Source organism: Canis aureus, chromosome X (genome assembly GCF_053574225.1).
Source record: "Canis aureus isolate CA01 chromosome X, VMU_Caureus_v.1.0, whole genome shotgun sequence".
Classification (NCBI taxonomy): Eukaryota; Metazoa; Chordata; class Mammalia; order Carnivora; family Canidae; genus Canis; species Canis aureus.
The window spans coordinates 41,915,583-41,937,420 of record NC_135649.1 but is presented as its reverse complement, the minus strand read 5'-3'; the positions used below and the strand labels follow the sequence as shown (position 1 = coordinate 41,937,420).

The 21,838-nt window shown below is 35.3% G+C and overlaps 1 protein-coding gene across 3 annotated transcripts in view; it reads left to right on the top strand.

The window, feature by feature from the left end:
• COL4A5 (collagen type IV alpha 5 chain) overlaps positions 1-21,838 on the top strand; it is a 273,325-nt gene that overhangs the window by 134,474 nt on the left and 117,013 nt on the right. For all 3 annotated transcript variants that reach the window (XM_077889027.1, XM_077889028.1, XM_077889026.1), the window contains exons 3-7: positions 7,012-7,101; positions 14,640-14,684; positions 18,870-18,914; positions 19,199-19,261; positions 21,521-21,574. In XM_077889027.1, coding sequence (XP_077745153.1) covers positions 7,012-7,101; positions 14,640-14,684; positions 18,870-18,914; positions 19,199-19,261; positions 21,521-21,574 — 297 coding nt within the window. The remainder of the gene's footprint in view (positions 1-7,011; positions 7,102-14,639; positions 14,685-18,869; positions 18,915-19,198; positions 19,262-21,520; positions 21,575-21,838) is intronic.

Here is a 21,838-nt window from a genome sequence, read left to right as displayed (position 1 = left end):
ATGCAGTCTGGGAAAAAACATTTGCAAATTACATAATCATAAAAAGACTTATATACAGAATATGTAAAGAAATTTCAAAACTCAATAATAAAACAAACATCCCAAAATAAAATTAAACTAGAAACAAAGTGGCAAAATATTTTAAAGCACTTCACAAAATAAGATATGTAGATGGAAAATAAACACATGAAAAGTTACTCAACATCATTAAATAGGGAAATGCATAAAAAACCATAATAAGATACTACCATAAACTTCCTAGAATATCTAAATATTAAAATATATCCATATTAATATAGATGAGGATGTGGATCAACTGGAACTATTATAGATTGCTGATACAAATATAAAATGAAAACCCATATTAATAAATTTGACAGTTTCTTTAAAAGATAAGCATAAACCTATCAGATGATTGTCTTTTCCTAGGCATTTACCTAGGAGAAGTGAAAGCATATGTCTGTACAAAACTAGTACATAAGTTCATGGTAGCTTTATTTGTAATAACCAGAAACAGGAAACAACTCAATTGCTGTTCACAGGTGGATGAATCAACAAAGTGTAATATAATTTATACAGTGGAATACTACTCAGCAATAAGAAGGAAAGAACTATTAACATGTACCATAACATGTCTAAATCTCAAATAATTATGCTGAATGAAAAGTTAGACAAAAGAGTTCATTCTGTATAATTCCATGTATATAAGTTCTAGAAAAATAAAATTAATTTATAATGACAGTAAGTCAGTCATCACCTTGGGGGAGGATGAATAGAAGCATGAGGAAAATATTATATAAAAGGGAACACAGAAAAAATTTTTTTAATTTTTATTTATTTATGATAGTCACAGAGAGAGAGAGGCAGAGACATAGGCAGAGGGAGAAGCAGGCTCCATGCACCGGGAGCCTGATGTGGGATTCGATCCCGGGTCTCCAGGATCGTGCCCTGGGCCAAAGGCAGGCACCAAACCGCTGCGCCACCCAGGGATCCCAAAAAAATTTTTATATTTATAATGTTCACTTCAATATTGTTATTAATTAGATACTTATTCTTTAGAGCTATTTTAGGCTCCCAGCAAAATTGCAAGAAAGATACAGAAATTTTGCATATACCCCTGGCCCCACACATGCATACAGGCATAGCTTCCCTAATTATCAATTCCTCCACCAGAGTGTTACATTTGTTGCAATTGATGAACCTACATTAATACATCATTATCACCCAAAGTTTGTAGTTTAACTTAGAGCTCACTCTTGGTGTTGTACATTCTGTGGATTTGGGCAAATGTATAATGACATGTATCCATCATTATCATTTGAGTATTTTCACTGCCCTAACACTCTTTTGTGTTCCATCTGTTCATCTACCATTCCCATCCCTGGCAACCAGTGATCTTTTTACTGCCTCCATAATTTTGTCTGTTCTAGAATATCATATAGTTAAAATCATACAGTATGTAGCCTTTCCAGATTGGCTTTTTTCTCTTAGTAATACACGTTTAAAGTTCCTCCATGCCTTTTCATTACTTAATAGTTCATTTCTTTTTAGTGCTGAATGATATTCCATTGTCTGGATGTACCAGTTTCTTTATCTCTTCTTCTACTGAAGGGCATGTTGGTTGCTTCCAAGTTTTAGCAATGATGAATAAATCTGCTATAAGCATCCACATGCTGTTTTGTGTGTGTGGCGATATAAATTTTAAACTCTTTTGGATAAATATCAAGCAACATCATTGCTGGATCATATGAGTATATTTAGTTTTGCAGGAAACTGCCAAACTGTCTTTCAAAGTGGCTGTATGATTTTGCCTTCCCACCAACAGTGAATGAGGGTTCCTGTTGCTCCATATCTTTGCCCTCATTTGGTGGGTTTTTTGTTTTGGCCATTCTAATGGGTATGTAGCAGTATATAATTGTTATTTAAGTTTGCATTTCCCTGATGATGTATTACATGGAACATATTTTTATATGCTTATTTACCATCTGTATATCTTCTTTTTTAATTTAAATTCAATTAATTAATACGTAGTGCATTATTAGTTTCAGAGGTAAACTTCAGTTGTATATAACGCCTAATTGTATATTATGCTCAGTGCTCATTACATCACGTGCCCTCCTTAATGCCCATCACCCTGTATATCTTCTTTGGTGAGTATCTGTTAAAGAAGTCTTGGCCCATTTTTAAATCAGGGTGTTTGTTTTCTTATTATTGAGCTTTAAGAGTTCTTTGTATATTTCAGATACTAGTTCTTTATCAAGATGTTTCCTTTGCAAATATTTTCTCCCTGTCTGTGGCTTGTCTTCTCATTCTCATTAATGCTGTCTTTTACAGAGTAGAAGTCATTAATAAAGTCCAGCTTATTACTTATTTTTTTCAAGGATTGTGCCTTTGCTGTATCTGAAAAATTATCACCATACCCAAAGTCATCTAGATTTTCTCCTATACTGTCTTCTAGGAGTTTTATAGTTTTGTATTTAGGTGTATGATCCATTTTGAGTTGATTTTTATGAAGAGTGTGAGGTTTCTGTCTATATTCTTTTTTTGCATATGGATGTCTACTTGTTGGAGCGACATTTGTTGAAAAAAGAAGGAGATTCTTGTGAGTGGTGGCTATGTTCATTATTTTGGTTGTTACAGATGTAAAAAAATTCAAATCGTATGCTTTAAATATGTGCAATTTATTGTATATTAATTGTACCTCAATAAAACTGCTTCTAAAAAGTAAGTTTAACACACAAATAATAAAATATGTCAATTCTGCCAAAGAAATGTGTCCAAGTGCACATTGCCAAAAACAAAACTTGCTAGACTCCTGATGACAAGAAATTAACCATCTGACAACAAAAAGTCATGTCACATAGATAGTAACTGCTTATCATGGTGAACATGTATAGAATTGTCAATTCACTATGTTGTACATCTGAAACTAGTATAACATTGTATGTCAACTATACTTCAGTAAAAATTATAAAGTAAAATAAAATCAATGTCACACTCAAACATTACCTAAACAAGGTGTTCCTACCAGTGGCATCAACATTTTCTGGGAGCTTATTAGAAATGCAGGTTCTGAGGCTCCTAGCAGACCTACTCAATCTAACTCTAACCAGGTAATCTGTGTTTTAACAAGTTGTCCAAGCAGTTTTGATGGAAGCTAAGGTTTGAGATCATCTGACCTACATTATCTCCATTTGGCAGTTGTCAAAGATCCATATTCTTGTTCTCCTAACTATATTACATCAAATATATCTTTGTACTATATAATTACAAAAACAACATAGAAATTATTCAAAAAGAAGACAAAATTGCCCATAATTGCATTTTTTCAGTTCATTATTTTCATTAGTCCATTATGGTATTGTCTTGCCCAAATGTTTATATAATTTTTACATTTTTGCGATACTATAATCCCAAAATAATTTTAATCTCAATGGTCATTATAGCAGTTTGTACCACTTTTAATTTTTTTCTGACTGCAGAAATCCAGTGTTTGGTGCCTGGGTGGCTCAGTTAGTTAAGCATCTGCCTTCAGCTCAGGTCATGATCCCAGGGTCCTGGGATCGAGCCACACATCGGGCTCCCTGCTCAGGGGGGAATCTACTACTCCCTCTGCCTCTACTTGTGCTCCACTTTGCTCACTCTTTTTCTCAAATAAATAAATAAAATCTTAAAAAAAAGAAATCCAGTGTTTTTCCTGTTAATTTTGTATCTTTCTTAAGAAACTATTCTTAAAATCTTTTTTCAATCCCATAATCATGTAATTTTCTTACTATGATTATAAAGTGCCCTTCATGTAAAATTGTAACATTATTATGGGTAACTTTGGCTCATAATGTAGATTTTCCTTCTAAGTAAGTCAGTCTGTTATTCTTTTTAATACTAGCTTGTGGTATATAAGAGACCTTTTTTTTTCTTTTTTTAAAAAATTATTTATTTATTTATGATAGTCACACACACACAGAGAGAGAGAGAGAGGCAGAGACATAGGCAGAGGGAGAAGCAGGCTCCATGCACCGGGAGCCCGACGTGGGATTCGATCTCGGGTCTCCAGGATCGCGCCCCGGGCCAAAGGGAGGTGCTAAACCGCTGTGCCACCCAGGGATCCCTAAGAGACCTTTTTAAAGATTTTATTTATTTATTCATGAGACACACACACACAGAGAGAGAGAGAGAGAGAGAGAGAGAGAGAGAGAGGCAGAGACACAGGCAGAGGGAGAAGCAGGCTCCATGCAGGGAGCCCGACGTGGGACTCGACCCTGTCAGGCCCCAGGCCGAAGGCAGCACCAAACCGCTGGGCCACGAGGGCTGCCCAAGAGACCTTTATCATAAAAAGTTATCCTTTGTATAATTTCTCCTAACCCTAACTTATATTTTTTCTGTATTTGGGGCAAAAATATATGCCATAAGTGTTATATAATCCATTAAGGAAGTTCATTCATTGAAAGGATATTTTGTATTTGTTTTACTGGGTACTAAGAATGAAATGATGGAGATAGCATGATTGACTAGATGAAAGAGTAATGGAAAGAGTAGAGGCAAGATTATTTCAAATTTCTGGTCTAGGTTGTGCTATTTCCTGGAATAGGGAAGATGGTATAAAGGTAGTGAACTCAGCGTTTCTTATGTTAAATTCGCCTTAGGAAAATTACACAATTCGTCTGTGTCCCAACTCTTCATCTGTAGAATGGAAATAATAGTAATATTTACCTTATATTGTCATTGGGAGAATTAAATAAATAAAACATGGAAATAGTTTAGAATAGCTCAATACAGGGGATCCCTGCAGATGAGTTTTAAGGAGTGGATGATTGCCTTGCCACCAGTAGCAAACAGTAGGCAAACAACAAATGTCAACCTTCATACCATCTGCGGGAATTAGGTAGAAGACTCCCTCACCCTACCTCATGGCAGGTTTCTATAGTTTCTACTGCAGGAAACTTTCTACCCTTTAAAGGCTGGGGATTGTGCTTGCAATTATTTTGCTACTGTCCAGTAGGTACCCTTCTCTCTTCCTTGGTATAATGTCAGTCAGTCAGCTAGATAGGCCCACAACATTATTTGACTATATTATGAGGAGATTTAAGGATATATAATTTATAGGTCTACGGTTATATTAATAAAAACACATTAAGCTTTCTAGCACTCTCTACTTGGAATTTCTGGTTTATTCCTCTCTTATCTATTGCCCAAACAGCAATTTTGCTTCTGAGAAAATATAGCTCTCTTCAAACATTATACTCAAGTTTTGGCAGAGAAACGCTTTAAATACCAGTGGAGATCCCAGAATGTAGCTCTGTTTTCCACTTACGGAAATCTACTTGAACTAGATTTTTTTTTTTCCTTTTAGCTTCCTTTCTGACGTGTGCTTGCAATCAGATTTCTACTACCAACTCTGCCAGAAGTGAGCTGTGTAGTAATATGAGACAATCCAGATCTAGAAATTTTGAACTTTTTATTTTTCCGCTCTTGCTCTATTCCCTTCAAAGTAATTGATGACATTAATACTAAGTTATCATAATTATATGACTAATTAAAACAACAAAGAAATATTTATAACAAATAGGAAGCATGTTAATATATCAATAATAATTGTTGCCAAGACTATGGGAATGTTTCAACCTACTATTAATTATCTAACATTTGCTTCATTTGCTTTGAAGTAATGAGTGGAAACTGACCATAAGTAGTCTTTTCAAAGTACTTATAGTTGTTATGACTTAACATAACAAGGAATTATTTAATACAAAATTATCTAAATTGTCTAGACTAAACTTAGTACCACACACTCATCCCCCCCCACACACACACACTGGGGGTATAATAAAAGCCTACCTTAACCTCTAGGGATATGCACTTCCAATGGCCCATTAGTTAGTTGCTTTATAGATATGGATGCTTTCTCTTTTGCAGGTGCTACTTAGGCTGTCACTGTGGTTAGGATCTAGTGAAAGCAAGCATTCCTACAATGAGGTCCAGAGCCTCTGGCCAGAGACTCAGCCCTCAGGCCTTAGAAAAATCGAAGAATTTCTTACAACCCTGCAATTGGGAGCACATGCCATGGAGCTGTGAGCCCTCAGGGTTCTTAAACTTAATAGTGGTGAATTTGCTTTCTGTGATTGTATCTCCTAGGGGTGTTGGGGTTCACACTCTTTCTATAATTGGCTATGTGCAAGTTAACTAAGCCTAACATGTTATATAATGATATATTAGTATAGATGGCAGGTCTACTACTCCCATATATCTGTCTGTACAGATGTGCACATCAGGCAACCTTATTGCATAGATGCTGATAAAATTTGGTGAAACCTTACTGGTAGGTTGGCAGTCCTCCTGTGCTAGTGTTGATAAGTGCTGTGGTCAGAACTAGGACTTGAGTGACATTATAGTTCAATTAGTAATTATGAATAGAGGAATTACTGGTAGTTTTTTTCTTTGTATGTTTTTTAGTCTTCTACAATAACCATGTATTCCTTTTTGTAGTATTTTTACAATCAGAAGAAATATAAAATTTTTTGATGTTCTAGAGCCCTTTTCTGACTAATTTATCTGCAGTCAGCTAATGAATTTCCATTCTGGATAATCCCGCAACTTCCTATTCTGCAACAAATCTGAAAACTTCTCAGATGGTTTTCTTTTACATTTCATCCCTGCACCAAACTTACTTAATGTAACCCTTACAGACCTGGTTTCCTGGACTTATTGCCATCTTCCTTGTTAAACTCTTGATGTCAATATGTTTAAAACCTCACTCTATCTCTGATATGCCTTTTACTTTTACAAGAAAGCAAGAAACTATATTACTGTATATGGTATAAATTCAGAATGTTTTGCAGTTTTCCCACTTAGATCATGTAGGTTTTCTCATGTTAGCAGATACTATGAATTTAGTATCATTAAATTAATGCTCTTTAGATAGGCTTTTGGTCTTTTTGAATCTCAACCATGTCCGTGCTTGAAAATTCACAAATAACTTCATCAAAAATGACATTAACTCTTGTTCAATTGCAGGGGGAGAGAGGATTTCCGGGTTTGGAAGGCCATCCAGGTTTGCCTGGATTTCCAGGTCCAGAAGGGCCTCCAGGGCCTCGGGGACAAAAGGTATGTTCCAGGTTGTCAGCCAGTAATACTAGAAGCATTAGGCCATGCTAAATGTGGGACTAGGTGTCAAATCAACTAAGAGGTTACTGAGTTATAGCCAGAAATTAATATAGAAAAAAAACAATAGAATAGCTAAGAGTCTGTATTTTATTGTTGGCTAAAAAAAACCTGAATATTGCTGCCATATTCAGATGTTTTTGGAAGATGCTGTTAGTTGGATATGGTTATTGGGATCCTTAACAAAAATTAAGTTTTGTGAGGAGCTCAGCTGAGCTGGAGAGAGCTAAACTGCCAGGTGTCAGAGTAGCTGATTAAGAGAACAAGCCAAAATGAAAGAATGGTCAAGCCATTTACTGTGGCAGTATAATAAGCAAAATGTTTAACCAGAAAAAGCACCAACTTCCCCACTGTTCCATTTTCCCTATGGAACAGTACCAGTGAGGACCTTGCCTTGGTTGGCCAGCAAGAAGGTAAGGGCTGTGCTGTTATCCAACAGTATTTGGGCCAAGGAATTTGAGGCTAGTCTCTTCAGCTTCCAAAACTGAAGTAGTGTCATTAATGAGTTAAGTAAAAGTCAAAGACATATTGCAAACAACTTTTTGGAATTGGATGACCCTGAGTGAGAAAAGTTGGCTGGAGCATGCACATGAGTAGAATCAGTAATACCACATGACAGTTTGCCTCAGTAACTAGAGTACCTGGTTTTTTTTGTTTGTTTGTTTGTTTTTTTTAAGATTTTATTTATTTATTCATGAGAGACACAGAGAGAGGCAGAGACATAGGCAGAGGGAGAAGCAGGCTCCATGCAGGGAGCCCGATGTGGGACTCGATCCCAGAACTCCAGGATCACTCCCCGAGCGGAAAGCAGATGCTTAACTGCTGAGCCACCCACACGTCCCATGGTTTTGGAATTCTTACTCTGTTTAGCTTGATGTGCTCAATAGGAAGGGCTATCTTGAATATTTGACAGTCTCTTATCAATGCCCCATATGTATATGTTACATTGGTAAGAATGTTGAAGGCCTGGCTTATAGAAAATAAATAATAACCCTAGGGAGACACACACACAGTGCTGGTAGTATAAAAGCTAGTGATTACCATGGGGTCAACTAGCCAGGAGTCCCTTCTGGTGGGTAGAGTACTTGAGTAGAATTGGAAAGTTTGTGTAAGGTGTGCACTGGTATTGGAGGTAGGAGGCCAGCACTATTGAGGTCAAAATAGGCCCAGTGGCAGATCCCATTTCCCTTTTGCCAGATGCTTCTCTTAATCCCATCTCAGACAGGAGCAGTTTGACCTGTGAGGAGGCATTTTCTTTCTGTAGTGTCAGAGTCCAACAGTGGGAACACATCAGGCCCAGTGTAATAAAGTTGAGGTATCTGAAGTACTAAAAAGTTCTGTGTTTAGAGAAATGTCCATTCGTTGTATTCAGTGGTATAGCAGTCAGGTATTTATCTATGGGATTGGATGGTGGATGACATATTGAGCAGTTTGTCAAATTCAGAGTGGTGGCAATTTGCTGGGACAGGTCTATCAGTGAATTGGGTGAGGTAGCAGTCACATAGGCTGTTCTCTGGGAGAGAAAGATGAGATGATAGATCCATACAGCCTTTCTTTTCTATACCCAGGTTCATAGATCCAAAGGTGCTGTGGTCCTATCAGTTGGGAAGACTTTTCCCCATTGACTGCAGTGCACACAGTCTCTCCTAGACTATAAACAAGAACAACATCTTAGGTGTATGTTAAGATAGGGAATGGGAGTAGATAATAGTGAATGTGAAGATTCAGAGAACTTTCTTGGTTTTCTAAAAATATTTCTTTTGGTTGGTTGCCCTTTGCCATCTGTATTAGGTAGACTGATGAGCTGATAATGAAAGGGCCAGTTCTGTTCATTTGCCTAGAAAGAAAAAAGTAGTTTAAAACCTTTTTTTTCCCTAATTTTATTTCATGTAATAGTGGTACATTATGCCATTAGATTATTAAGGAGATCAAATGGATACTCATCAGGTAGTTTTTCCAATAAAGGAGGAAATTAATTTAAATACATAAGTACTTTTAAACACTTAACTATATCAGAGCATAGATTGTGGGGGGTGTGCTTGGGCATGATCTCTGAGGAGGTGACAGTACATCATGGTAGTTTTGTTAGATTCAGGGGCAGAAGGGACCTGTGCTAAATTTCCTGAGCAGAACTTGTATGCTAAGGAGAAAGCAAGACTCTAAATGACTGCATAGAAGTTAAGTAGATGGGACATTTAACAGAATTTCTTATGTCTAATGAGGTGTAAAATAGCAGAATGTTTCTTGTGCACCCAGGAGTGGCACAGAGTAGCAGAGAGATCTGAAAGAGTCAATATTTGTGACTCTTTGTGTGTGATGGAATTGAGCACTAAGTCAGCAGTAATCCATGTAAACTACTGGTGCGGGACATCTCAGTTAATTCTAGTGTGGACGGGACTATCCCACCCCTCAACAACTTGGAATTCTTAAGCTCTCCATAATTTAGACACAGTCTTATGAAAATGAGATGGGGACTCCTGTTGACTGAAATTAAATTTCAGTCATGTTAGTGAAGTAGGTATTTTGAAACAGAAATTAAGCTGAACCATAGGAAAGTAAAGTTACATTTCTTGCACCTGAGTTTACCCAGGATTGGGACCAACTTTCTTGTGCACCATGCTTGCTGAGGAGTAGCACTTTTAATAAAGCTTTGTGACAGATTATTTGTTTTAAGATTTTATTTATTCCTGATAGACACAGAAAGAGAGAGGCAGACATAGGCGTAGGGAGAAGTGGGCTCCATGCAAGGAGCCCAATGTGGGACTCGATACCAGAACTCCAGGATCATGCCCTGAGCCGAAGGCAGATGCTCAACTGCTGAGCCACCCAGATACCCCAGATTTGTGGCAGATTTTTAAAAAGTTAAATACATATGAATCCCTTTGAAATGATTTAGCATTAACTAGGACTATTGTACTAGACTATTGTACAAAAATTATTGTGCACTAGTTTTTAAAAGTGTGATGGTATGAATTTTAAATTTAGAAAGTAGTCCCATCTTTTGCTGTGATTCCATGTCAATCTCTGTATAATGAGAAGGCTACACTGCTTTCTAAACTTTTGGGATTCTAAATTTGAAACACTTTGTGCCTCTATCTCAAGTATGACTTCATGCTTTCCAGAATAGCTGAATTTATACTTTTTATGTGATTGGGTATTCTAATACATGCATATATATGTTAATATATATGCTCAGTCAAAAATTTTGTAGGATTGTTCTTTAATTTGTATATTCTTATATACGAAAGTAAAGCTAGGACACCTGGGTGGCTCAGCGGTTGGGCGTCTGCCTTTGGCTCAGGTCATGTTCCCGGGATCCGGGATCGAATCCTGCATCAGGCTCCCTGTGCGGAGCCTGCTTCTCCCTCCGCCTGTGTCTCTCCCTCTCTCTCTCTGTGTCTCTCATGAATAAATAAATAAATCTTAAAAAAAGAAAGTAAAGCTATATAAAACAAGTACATAATAGGAATGTATATCTAAAATTTTCCAAAAGATTTATTTATTCTTAAAAATAAAATTTAATTTTTGATAGATAATATATTCACTTTATTGAAAATAAATTAACATAAGAAGATGTATAGTGAGAAATATTTCCTTTCTACCTGTATCCGTTAGCCACTGAGTTCTGCATATCCCTGATAGGTACCAATTTCTAATACTTCCTTGTGAATATGTTCAATGATTTTTTTGTATATGCACACAGATACAAATATACACTTGCACATACATGCTTATATACACACAGACACACTTTTGCCTCCCTTTGTTTATAAAGTGGTAGCATATTCAACATGTTTGACCTTTGTTTTTCACTTAATACACATTGTAGATATCTCATATCAGTATACACAGAACTTCTTCATTATCTTTTATAACTGCATTGTATTCCATTGTGCATATAAATCACAATGTTTAAAGCCAGTCCCCTGTTGAGGATCATTTAGATAATTTTCAATTTTTTTCTTCTATAAACAATGCTGTAAAGATGTACAATTTTTTTCTTTTTTTTATAAATTTATTTTTTATTGGTGTTCAATTTGCCAACATACAGAATAACACCCAGTGCTCATCCCATCAAGTGCCCACCTCAGTGCCCATCACCCAGTCACCCCCACCCCCCACCCACCTCCCCTTCCACCACCCCTAGTTCTTTTCCCAAAGTTAGGAGTCTTTCATGTTCTGTCTTCCTTTCTGATATTTCCCACTAAAGCTGTACAATTTTAATAGACTTTCGTTCTTCAATAAGAAATTATCTCTGTAAAGTTACTAGAAGTGATATTACTAGCTCAGAGGGTACATGTATTTATATATTTTTATGGATATTGCCAAATTGCCCCTTAAGAAGTTGTATAATTTATCCTTGGTTCAGCAATATACAAGAAGATCAATTTCCCTATAGCTTTACCAGCCCTATTATGAAACTTGGCTTTTTATCAAGCTAATACGTGAAAAATGGTCTCTCAATGCCTTTAGTTTGCATTTCTCAAGAGTGAGATTAAGGATCTTTTCACAGGCCCAAGAATCAGTTGTGTTTTCTATGAGCTGTCATATATGACATTTAATTTGCCCATTTTTCTATAGTATTATAGGTGGTTTTATGTGTTAATGAGCTATTTATATATTAGGGTGATTACTCTTTGTGTTGTGAGTTGCAATTATTTCCCCTACTTGTAGTGTCCTTGCTGAATATGTGTATGTGTGTATGTGTGTGTGTTTGTGTATTTGTGTGTCTGTGTGTTTTTCAAGAGGTCCTTTATAGCATTTGAATTTTGAGTAGGAAATGCCACTATAAGATTATAAAGTAATTGTCCTATTTTTTTCTTCTAGTATTTTAATAGTTTCATTTCTTTATGTAAATATTTTATCTATTTCTAATTCATCCTGCTGTGTAGTTTGTTATATAAGTTCCACCTTAATTTTTTCCCAGATGTCCTCACAAATGTATCCCAATGTAAATTTACCCATTGATTTACAGTGCTACTTCCAGTATAAACCAAATTCATGTGACTATATGGACTTGTTTTTAGACCTTCCATACTCTTTCGATGATGTATTCTGTATTTTTGTATCTGACAGAGCTAGTGTTCCCCTTACTGTTCTTTTTTTCCAGAATTTTCCTCAATGTTCTTGCTTGTTTATTTTTCCATACGAATTTTAGAGTCACGTTACTTAGTTAAAAAAGTAACTCATGTTATTTATATTTTTATTATATCAAATTTTAACTAAATTTGTTGAGAATTGACTATTTTTTATGTTGACTTCTTTTTTAAGAAAGATTTTATTTATTTATTCATGAGACACACAGAGGGAGAGAGAGAGAGACAGAGACAGAGAGGGAGAGAGAGAGAGAGAGAGGCAGAGGCAGAGAGGCAGAGGCAGAGAGGCAGAGACACAGGCAGAGGGAGAAGCAGGCTCCACACAGGGAGCCCGACATGGGATTTGGTCCAGCCTCTCCAAGATTATGCCCTGGGCTAACGGCGGTGCTAAACCGCTGAGCCACCCGGGCTGCCCTATTTTTTATGTTGACTCCTATTATCCAAGAACATGAAATGCCTTTCCATTTGTTGTTCTTCCTTTTTGAACTTCAGAAATGTTAACTTTTCTTATGAATCTTGTACATTTCTTATTAAGTTTATTCCTAAATATTTTACCTTTTTTGCTGCTGTAAATTACATATTTTCTTCCATTATGTTTTCTAATGCATCTGTGTGGAAAGAGTAGATTATTAAACTTTTTATAAAAACTAAGGTGTAGTAGGCCCACCCCCAATGATGTCTATGATGTAATCCTCAGGACTTGTGAATATGTTAGATTATAGAGACAAGCAAAACTAAGATGAATTAAATTTGCTAATCAGCTGGTCTTAAAGTAAGGAGATTATTCTGAATTATCTGGGTGGACCTGATGTAATCACAAGAGTCTTTTAAGTGTGGAAGACGGAGGCAGAAGAGTCAATATCAGAGTGATGCAATGTTAGATTTCTTCAACTATTGCTAGCTTTGAAGGTTGAAGGCCATGAGATGAGGAATGCTGGCTGCTTTAGAAGCTGGAAAAAAGGAAATGGATTCTCCTCCTAGAACCTCCAAAAAATAGCAGGGTTTTTCAGCTGAGACCACTGTCATACTTCTGACTTCCAGAACTGTAAGATTGTGTTGTTTTAAGCCACTAAATTTGTAGTAATTTATAACAGCAGCATAAAAACTAATATATCAGGTAACCCTTGTACCAAATGAAAATTTTCACAGAAGCCCCACATAAAACATAAAAATAGAGCTGCATTGATGGAAGGAGGGCTGTGACATAGGTTTCAAGGAAAGTCCAGTGGAACTTCTAAGGTTATGAATTGTGTAATTTAAAAATCACCTGTATAAAGCAAGATGTCCCAGCTTAATAAAACCTATCGAAAGCCTCAGGTGGTTGGGATGCCTAGGTGGCTCAGCAGTTGAGCATCTATCTTTGGCTCAGGGTATGATCCCAGTCCTGGGATTGAGTCCCACATACATCGGGCTCCCCGTGAGAAGCCTGCTTCTTCGTCTGCCTGTGTCTCTGCCTCTTTCTGTGTGTCTCTCATGGATAAATAAATAAAATCTTAAAACAAATAAAGCCTCAGGTGGTAGTCTACTAGCTGTATGGTCCACTGAAATTCCCATCTTTTGGAGCAGAATTAGGTTTTCTTTACTCCATTTTTTAAAAACTAGTTTATAAAAACAGTGAGGCAAAACTTAAAAAATTCTCAACAATGTGACTGTAACTTAGACATGGCACATAGATTAACACACATGTGGGCAGCCTCTTTTGCATGGAGTCTACAGAAGAAACTTAGAAAGGAAAGTCTGTGGTTCTTTCTTTTCTTTCCTGAGCTCTGCCAGTAGAGAGTGCCTTATAAAGCAAAGCAAAGGTTTAAAACAGCAGAATCAAGAGCAGCACATATTTGGGCTCAGAAATGATGCTATTTATTACCAGCGTGGCAAGCAGATTGACACAATATAGAAACTGCCCAGAATTTCAGCTTATATTTGGCTTATCTATAAATGACTTGAAGAGTATCAGTACTACTATTTCATCTTTGTTTTGTATGATTTTCATAGTTCACTTTTTAGGTACAAAGTTTTTGCTGCATGTTAGCAGTTTTCTTCTCAGTAAATAAAGACCTTTCTTATTTTTTATCATATAACTTTCCTCAGTGCTTTCAGTCTCAATGACAAATACTTCTGCCTTGGGTTTGGAAGTTTCTCACTCTCACAGAGATTCACAAAAATTTAAGTCTCTTATTGTTATAATGTAAAATTAGTAAGGAGGTGTGCGGGGGGGATGGGGTAACTGGGTGATGGGCACTGAGGAGGGCACTTGATGGGATGAACACTGGGTGTTAAACTATATGTTGGGCAAATCGAACTTAAATAAAAACAAATGTAAAATAAAATTAGTTATTTGAAGGTGATTTTTGGAGGAACAAGAGCTAAATGTGTTTTATTTTTCAGGGTGATGATGGAATTCGAGGGCCACCAGGACCAAAAGGGATCAGAGTAAGTGACATTTGCTGTATATCAAATGTTTTTTGTTGGTCAAAACAGAGAAAAAGCAAATTAAGTATTATGAGATAACTGAAAAAGACTCATATTAAAATACAAAAAGAGGGATCCCTGGGTGGCGCAGCGGTTTAGCGCCTGCCTTTGGCCCGGGGCGCGATCCTGGAGACCCGGGATCGAATCCCACGTCGGGCTCCCGGTGCATGGAGCCTGCTTCTCCCTCTGCCTATGTCTCTGCCTCTCTCTCTCTCTCTCTCTGTGTGACTATCATAAATAAATAAAAAACAAAAAAACTTTTAAAAAAAATAAATAAATAAAAAAATAAAATACAAAAAGAAAAATACAATCTTTAAAAAGTTAAGTGTAAGAGTAGATATATGTCTACAATTAGCCTTTCTTTAGTACTTTGGTAGTTATCTTTATATATCCAGATATCTATTTAAACTAATTTAAGAAGGTTTTAAATTAGTTTATGGATAAGAAGTACAAAAGTGCTAAATTCTAACAATTTGTTAGTATATTACAAATAGGTATCATACAAATTATTTTCAATCAGAACTTCCCAACCATGTGACCATCTCAGTCCTCTGGGTTCAGAGGGCCAATTACCTCACATTATATACCCTTCCCAGTATACCACACACAAATATTATAATTTTCTTTGTGTATTTTGAAGAGAGCCAGTTTGGGAAGCACTAATTTAAACCACGATAGTAAAATGTAGCTACTTTGGAAGTATACAACATCTTCTCATTTCTAAGATGTATAATATTTTCATTTTAATGTTCTGAAAACCAGGATTTGTCTCAAAATGGAAGTGCACATTTAGCGTAATTTTTCTGAAAAGCTTTTAGGTTGATCTATATCTTTCAATGTGTTTTATAATTGGGAGGGAACTAGAGTTTTTTTGTTTTTTGATTTTTGTTTTTGAGGGAACTAGAGTTTAAAAATAATCCTGGCTTTTGAAAAATCATATTTAACTTTTCTGAGCCTCAGTTTCTTCATTTGTTAAATTAAAGAGTCAAGCAATACAATCTCCCGGGTGCCTTTTAGCTCTAAAATTCTGTGTTCATAGATTGATGAGACTCCATAATACAAGTATAAAATATACAAGTGATGACAAATCATGTTTATTTGTGTGACAGAGTTAAACATTGTAATCCCTTGATCTCCAGAAATTTAGTAGATGTAAAAATTTTACATAAACATTAAAAACACTCTGTTTGCTATATACTTCTTAACAACATGTAGCTTACATGTACTACTCACACCTGGTATTTGTAGGGACCTGGAGATGCAGGAAAGAAACTCAAAACCCTTGGTTTTTATTAGCACATGTCTTTATGTTATTTTGTAATAAATGGATATCAATATATTGTTAAAGCTTTCATAAGAATCATAATGTATCTCATAATAGCTATAACTACCATTAACTAAGTTGCAAGGACTGCTGAGACTAAAAAAATGTCCATTCTCTCAATTCCTATTTGCAAGTGTCTGGGAGTGCCTCAACTAGAACTTCAGAAGTACCTAGGAATAGGTAGCCTGATAGTTCCAGCATCTTTATGTCTCAGCCCAGAGGAAACTCTTGACATGCAAATTTTAAAAGACTTATTGTTATGGAAGATTTTAAACATTCCTAAATTTACAGAGAATATAGTACAATGAACCCCCATGTATACATCATTCAGCTTCAAAGTTAGCAACATTTTGACAAGTTTGTTTCATCTATACCCCACCACTATTTGGGGGGAATATTTTTAGGTAAATCCTTCATATCATTCATTTCACCAATGAATACTTCAATATGTCTCTCTAACTGATAGCCACTCTACCATTATAACACCTCAAAAAATTAGCAATCTTTCAGATATACCTTAAAACAGTCCTTATTCAGATTTCCACAATGGTGTCTTTTTACAATTGGTTTGTTCAAACCAGAATCCAAGCAAATTCCACATATTATTTACATTTGGTTGCTATGTTTCTCAAGCCTCTTCTATTATGCTATAGGAGAAACTGGGTCATTTGTATTGTACTGCATTCTACATTCTGTATCTGACTGTTTCTTCATAATGTCATTTAAATTGTTCCTCTGTCCTCCATATTTCCTACAGACTGGAGGTTGCCTTACAAGAGGCACTAGAGAACTTTCTGGGGATGTAGGAAGCGCTCTATACTTAAGATTTGTGTATTATACTGTATATAAATTATACTGCAAAAAATTAAAATTAAAAAGAATATACATAGTGCTATGTACTTAACTATTGAATTACATCTTACGGCACAAATATCTGTTACCCCACTTTTTTTTATTTTGGGCTTTATCATTGGTCTCAGGTATATGATCTTAATTTTGCCATCAGAATTTCCCCATGAACTTTCACCTAATGGTTTAATATTCATTGATGATCATTGCCTAGGTCCATTTTTTTGTTCAGAGTTGCAGAGTGGTGATTTTTAAAATTTTATAAATCCTTCATTTATCAGGTAGAATTCTGATTTATCAGCTGGAATTCTAATAGGGTAATGAGTTCGTACACCAGCAACTTTGAGTGATAGGAAGATTTTTAGAATTTGTTATCATTATAAACACATAGAATTTATGTGATGCAATCAGTTGTACTCATTATTCTTTTTGAAGCCAAAATTAACCTGTTATTGGCTTATGGGAGGCCTTGTAAATTGGCCCCCATCCTGTGTTCTTTTGACAAAACTATATCGATCTTTGAAAACTTGCTTTCTCACAAAAGACTCATCAGGCTTGTCTTGTACATTCCCTCTCCAGATCTGAAATTGGCCATATATCTGATTCTAGGTTCTTTTTTTTGTGATTGAAGTACCATAGTCTAATGTTAGGGGTTTTCATAGCTACTGGTAGTCAATTGTTTTGATGTCTTTCAGTTGACAGAATTAGAAAATACAGATCTTTTTAAGAGAAAAAATATCATGAGTTTATATTACTTCCAATTGAAATTTAAAATCAAAAGAAGTTTGTATGTTTACTCTCTCTCTTCCCTGCCTCCTATCCCTCCCTACACTGAAAATCTTAATTCCTAATGACATTAATATAATTTATGTTCTTTATCCTACAGTATACCCGTGATAGCTTCAAAATAGCAATTTGCAAGTGAACAAAATAACAATTTCAATTTTAATAGTAATAATAAAATTCTTAAATGCCATTATTATCTTTTTTTACCTCTTCTTAATTTTTAATTATTTAAAATATTTACATTGTTCTCTAACAGCAGTATGGTCAGAGATGCTTCCCATCCATTCTTGCTTTCCCCCTATTTTTGTTTTGTATCACTCCCCTTCTTATAAAAGTGTAATATAATATATTCACTGCTTACATTTTGTTCCTTTTACTTAACTTTATGTCCTACAGATTACTACATATTTCAGTACACAGATATTTTTCTCATTCTTTTAAAGGGCTGTATAGGTTTACATTATGTGGATGTACCATAATTTATTTAGACATGTCCCTGTTGTTTCTAGTGTTTAGCTGTAATTGTGGTTATATGGTCTTTAGTTATAAAATGCTGCAGTCAATAACCTTGAAATTCAGATTTCGTTTCATAATTTCTAGTGTACCTTTGGAATAGGTTCTTAGAAACGAGTTGCTTCAAAGGGTAAAAATATGTAATTTTGCTAGATATTTCAAATTTCTCTCTATGGTGTTTGAATCTCATTAGCTGTGTACAAGAGTACATTTTTCCTAGAGCCTCACCTATAGAGAATATTGTCAAACTTGTATTTTGCCAATTCTGACAGGAAAATTTGATTGAAGAATTTTTGGAGTGATCACATTTATGTTCTCAGGAGCAGATATATTTGCCACTTACCCATCCCCTGCTAAATTCAGTATTCATTACAGACCTGGGAGAACCACTTTATCTTTTAGGAAAGGCCACTTCCACTAATTTGCCTGCTTCTGCTAAGTGCAATGAAGATAGTGCTCCCTCCAATAGGAGTTTCTTCTATAGTTTCCTATAAAAGAGATTTAAACACGTGTTGTGGGAGGTTTTTTTCTATAGAGAGAATGTTTGGTAATAATCAATGAGACACATTTGTCCATTGATATTCTAAATGTAATTTTCATAATTCTCTTACATAGGATATAATTTTATTCTCACTGATTATTGTTTGATTCAAGGAGTTTATTTCTCATTATAGGGTCCTCCTGGACTTCCTGGATTTCCAGGGACACCGGGTCTTCCTGTAAGTAGAATTTGGCTTTAATTGAAAATTCTTTAAAAAGTAATCAAAGAGGGGATCCCTGGGTGGCGCAGCGGTTTGGCGCCTGCCTTTGGCCCAGGGCGCGATCCTGGAGACCCGGGATCGAATCCCACGTCGGGCTCCCGGCGCATGGAGCCTGCCTCTCTCTCTGCCTATGTCTCTGCCTCTCTCTCTCTCTCTCTCTCTCTCTCTCTCTCTCTCTGTGACTATCATTAAAAAAAAGTAATCAAAGAAATATTATACATGTGTTATATCCTTTTTCAAAGGGAATGCCAGGCCATGATGGGGCCCCAGGACCTCAAGGTATCCCTGGATGCAATGGAACCAAGGTGAGATTTTTTTCAACTTAATCTTAGGCAATATGCTTGATAATAATAGATTTTAAAATTTAAACAAATCAATATGAAGAACATTAGAGATATAGTAGCTTTGTGTCTAAGAGATACATAGAATATGTTCTGAGTTAACACTTTCAATATATTTAAAAGATCAATGATTCTTTAAACATGTAATCAGCTGGGATATGCATTGGATTGAAGGTTATTTATTAAATCCTATTTTGATTTTAGTGTAAAGTAGGATGAAAGTTAAAAGGAATTAGGATGTATATGTTTCAAATATTACATCAGTTGTTAAGAGTAATACTTATGAATGTCATTCATTAGCTTTGCCCTTTCTAAAACTAGGTTCAATGTAAATTTTCAAAAAGTTATGTTTTTGAAATTTTTTACCTTGCCTAATAGCTTCTTAAGAAAAATCTTAAAAATCTACTTGTAATACAGGACATTAATTTTTACTATATACTTTAGTATGAAAATGGAAACTTTTCTTCATCAGCAAAAATGATTAACAGTTTAAAAAAAATAAAACTTTACACATGAAAAATTTTTTCCCAGACCACTTTTCTTGTCTTTCATCAACCCTTTGGATTTATTATAAAGTGATAGCAAGGAAAAAAAGATGAGGAAAATTTACTTTTTTGACTGTTTTTCCTAGCCTCTGTTCTTATTCCTTCACTTTTCTCCTTTTCCTTTCTATTAATGCAATATGTTATTATTTTCTGTATATCCTTTTGGTGTTTTCCATTCAACACATGATATTCTGTGAAACTGTTCACGAAATATCTACAATCCATCTAACTAATGGCATGTGTCAGATTTTATATTAGTATATATATTTAAAATAACTTGAACAAACTATTTTGTATTATGAAGGCTATATATTTCGTGTTAATTATTGTACTATATACTTTATGACAATAAAATTATTTTAACCTCCATTATTTCTCCAGGTCAGTGTGACCCTTGCCAACAACAAGTTTTTTACCTTCGATTTGTGAGGCTTACTTGAGTTCTTCATTTCAGCTGGGGCAGACTTCTAGTGATAGGACCAATGTGGAGTAGTTTGCCTGGAACATTGCGTTTTAATGTGGGCAACATTCTTGTGCCTATTCTGGTTATTTGTTTATTTATTTGCCAGCATGCCTTAAGCAACAAAAAGACCACTAGCCAAAGTTTTAAATTTGAAGACTAACGTATCCACAATGTGTATAGTATGCCATATGATGGAAGGGATCTTTTTCTTTCTTTTTGTAAAGCAGCACCTTAGCAGATCTCATGATTAGTTTATGTTTGAAGCCCCCAATTATGTGAGCATCAACTTTTTGAATGGGATTTATTATGTATACTTTCAGATTAAATATTTTTTAAAAAATATTTCTTACTATGTAACTAATAGAATGAGCCCTAGAAATGGAATCAGAATATATGTGTTCTTTTGTTTTCTGTCTTCTAAACCTGATGTACAAGACTATATCCTTTCTCTCTGGGCCTATTTTTTCCATATGTAAAAAGTGATGGAGACAGGAGTACTGGACAAAACAACTCAAAGACACACAGCTGCAATAATCATACTCTTTCAAGCTTCTGACATGGATATCTCTAGGATTACTATGGCATGTAGGTATTAGAAAGGAGGTTGCATTGGGGTTCTTCTGCAGCAATTTTAGCCTTTGTTTTCTAGACCAAATGTCCATATTGGTATTTTACAATAGTGAGTGAGAAAAATTGGGTACCTAGAAAAACATAATGACCTGCAGTTGCTAGAACTATTGCTATTATTGTCCTCTTGGTGATATTAATGGCATTCTTTCTTACCATCTTTTCCTCTTTACAAAAATAATTTGCAATAGTTTACAATAAAAGAAAAACGCAATAGGGCAGTTAAAATAAGAATCTATATAATGCATGGGCCGGAAATTGAGACAAATCATTAATTATGATGATGACCAGGAATCTATGGTGTGATTGCCTCAAAATGAATTTGTCAGAAGAAAATGACTGGGATAGAAGATTTTTTTCTTTATTTCTGATTAGGATTGATGACTAGGGATAAAGGTATCTTAGAAGGCTGAATTGGTATGGGCAGTTGATATTGAAATAATTGGAAAGTGAAGGCTAATGAATTTTTGGCAACCTAGCAAGTTTCAGAATGGCTTTTACAGAAATCTTTTCAATAAGTTATTGTTTGTTGGTATACCTATGCTTTCTTTCTTGTTCTTCCAAACTCTTATTTTTAACTCCTTCTAGGGAGAACGTGGATTTCCAGGCAGTCCTGGTTTTCCTGGTCTAGAGGGTCCTCCGGTAAGTTATACAGTTGGGATTATAATGAATACAGGAATTGACAGAAGAAGCAGAAGTGTAGAAAGTGAACTCAGTGCATTCATGTGGAGCAAAGTAGTACATTTTAAACTAGTAAAGTATAAAAATATTTTTTTTAAAAAAAGAAGTCGGTAGTATGGCTCTGTGCTGGGTAAAAGCAAGGATTCTATTGTATTTAATATAAATGTCATCTCTAAGTATCCTAAGATACTTTTTACTTAGAATGACCTTACAGTAGTCTATATA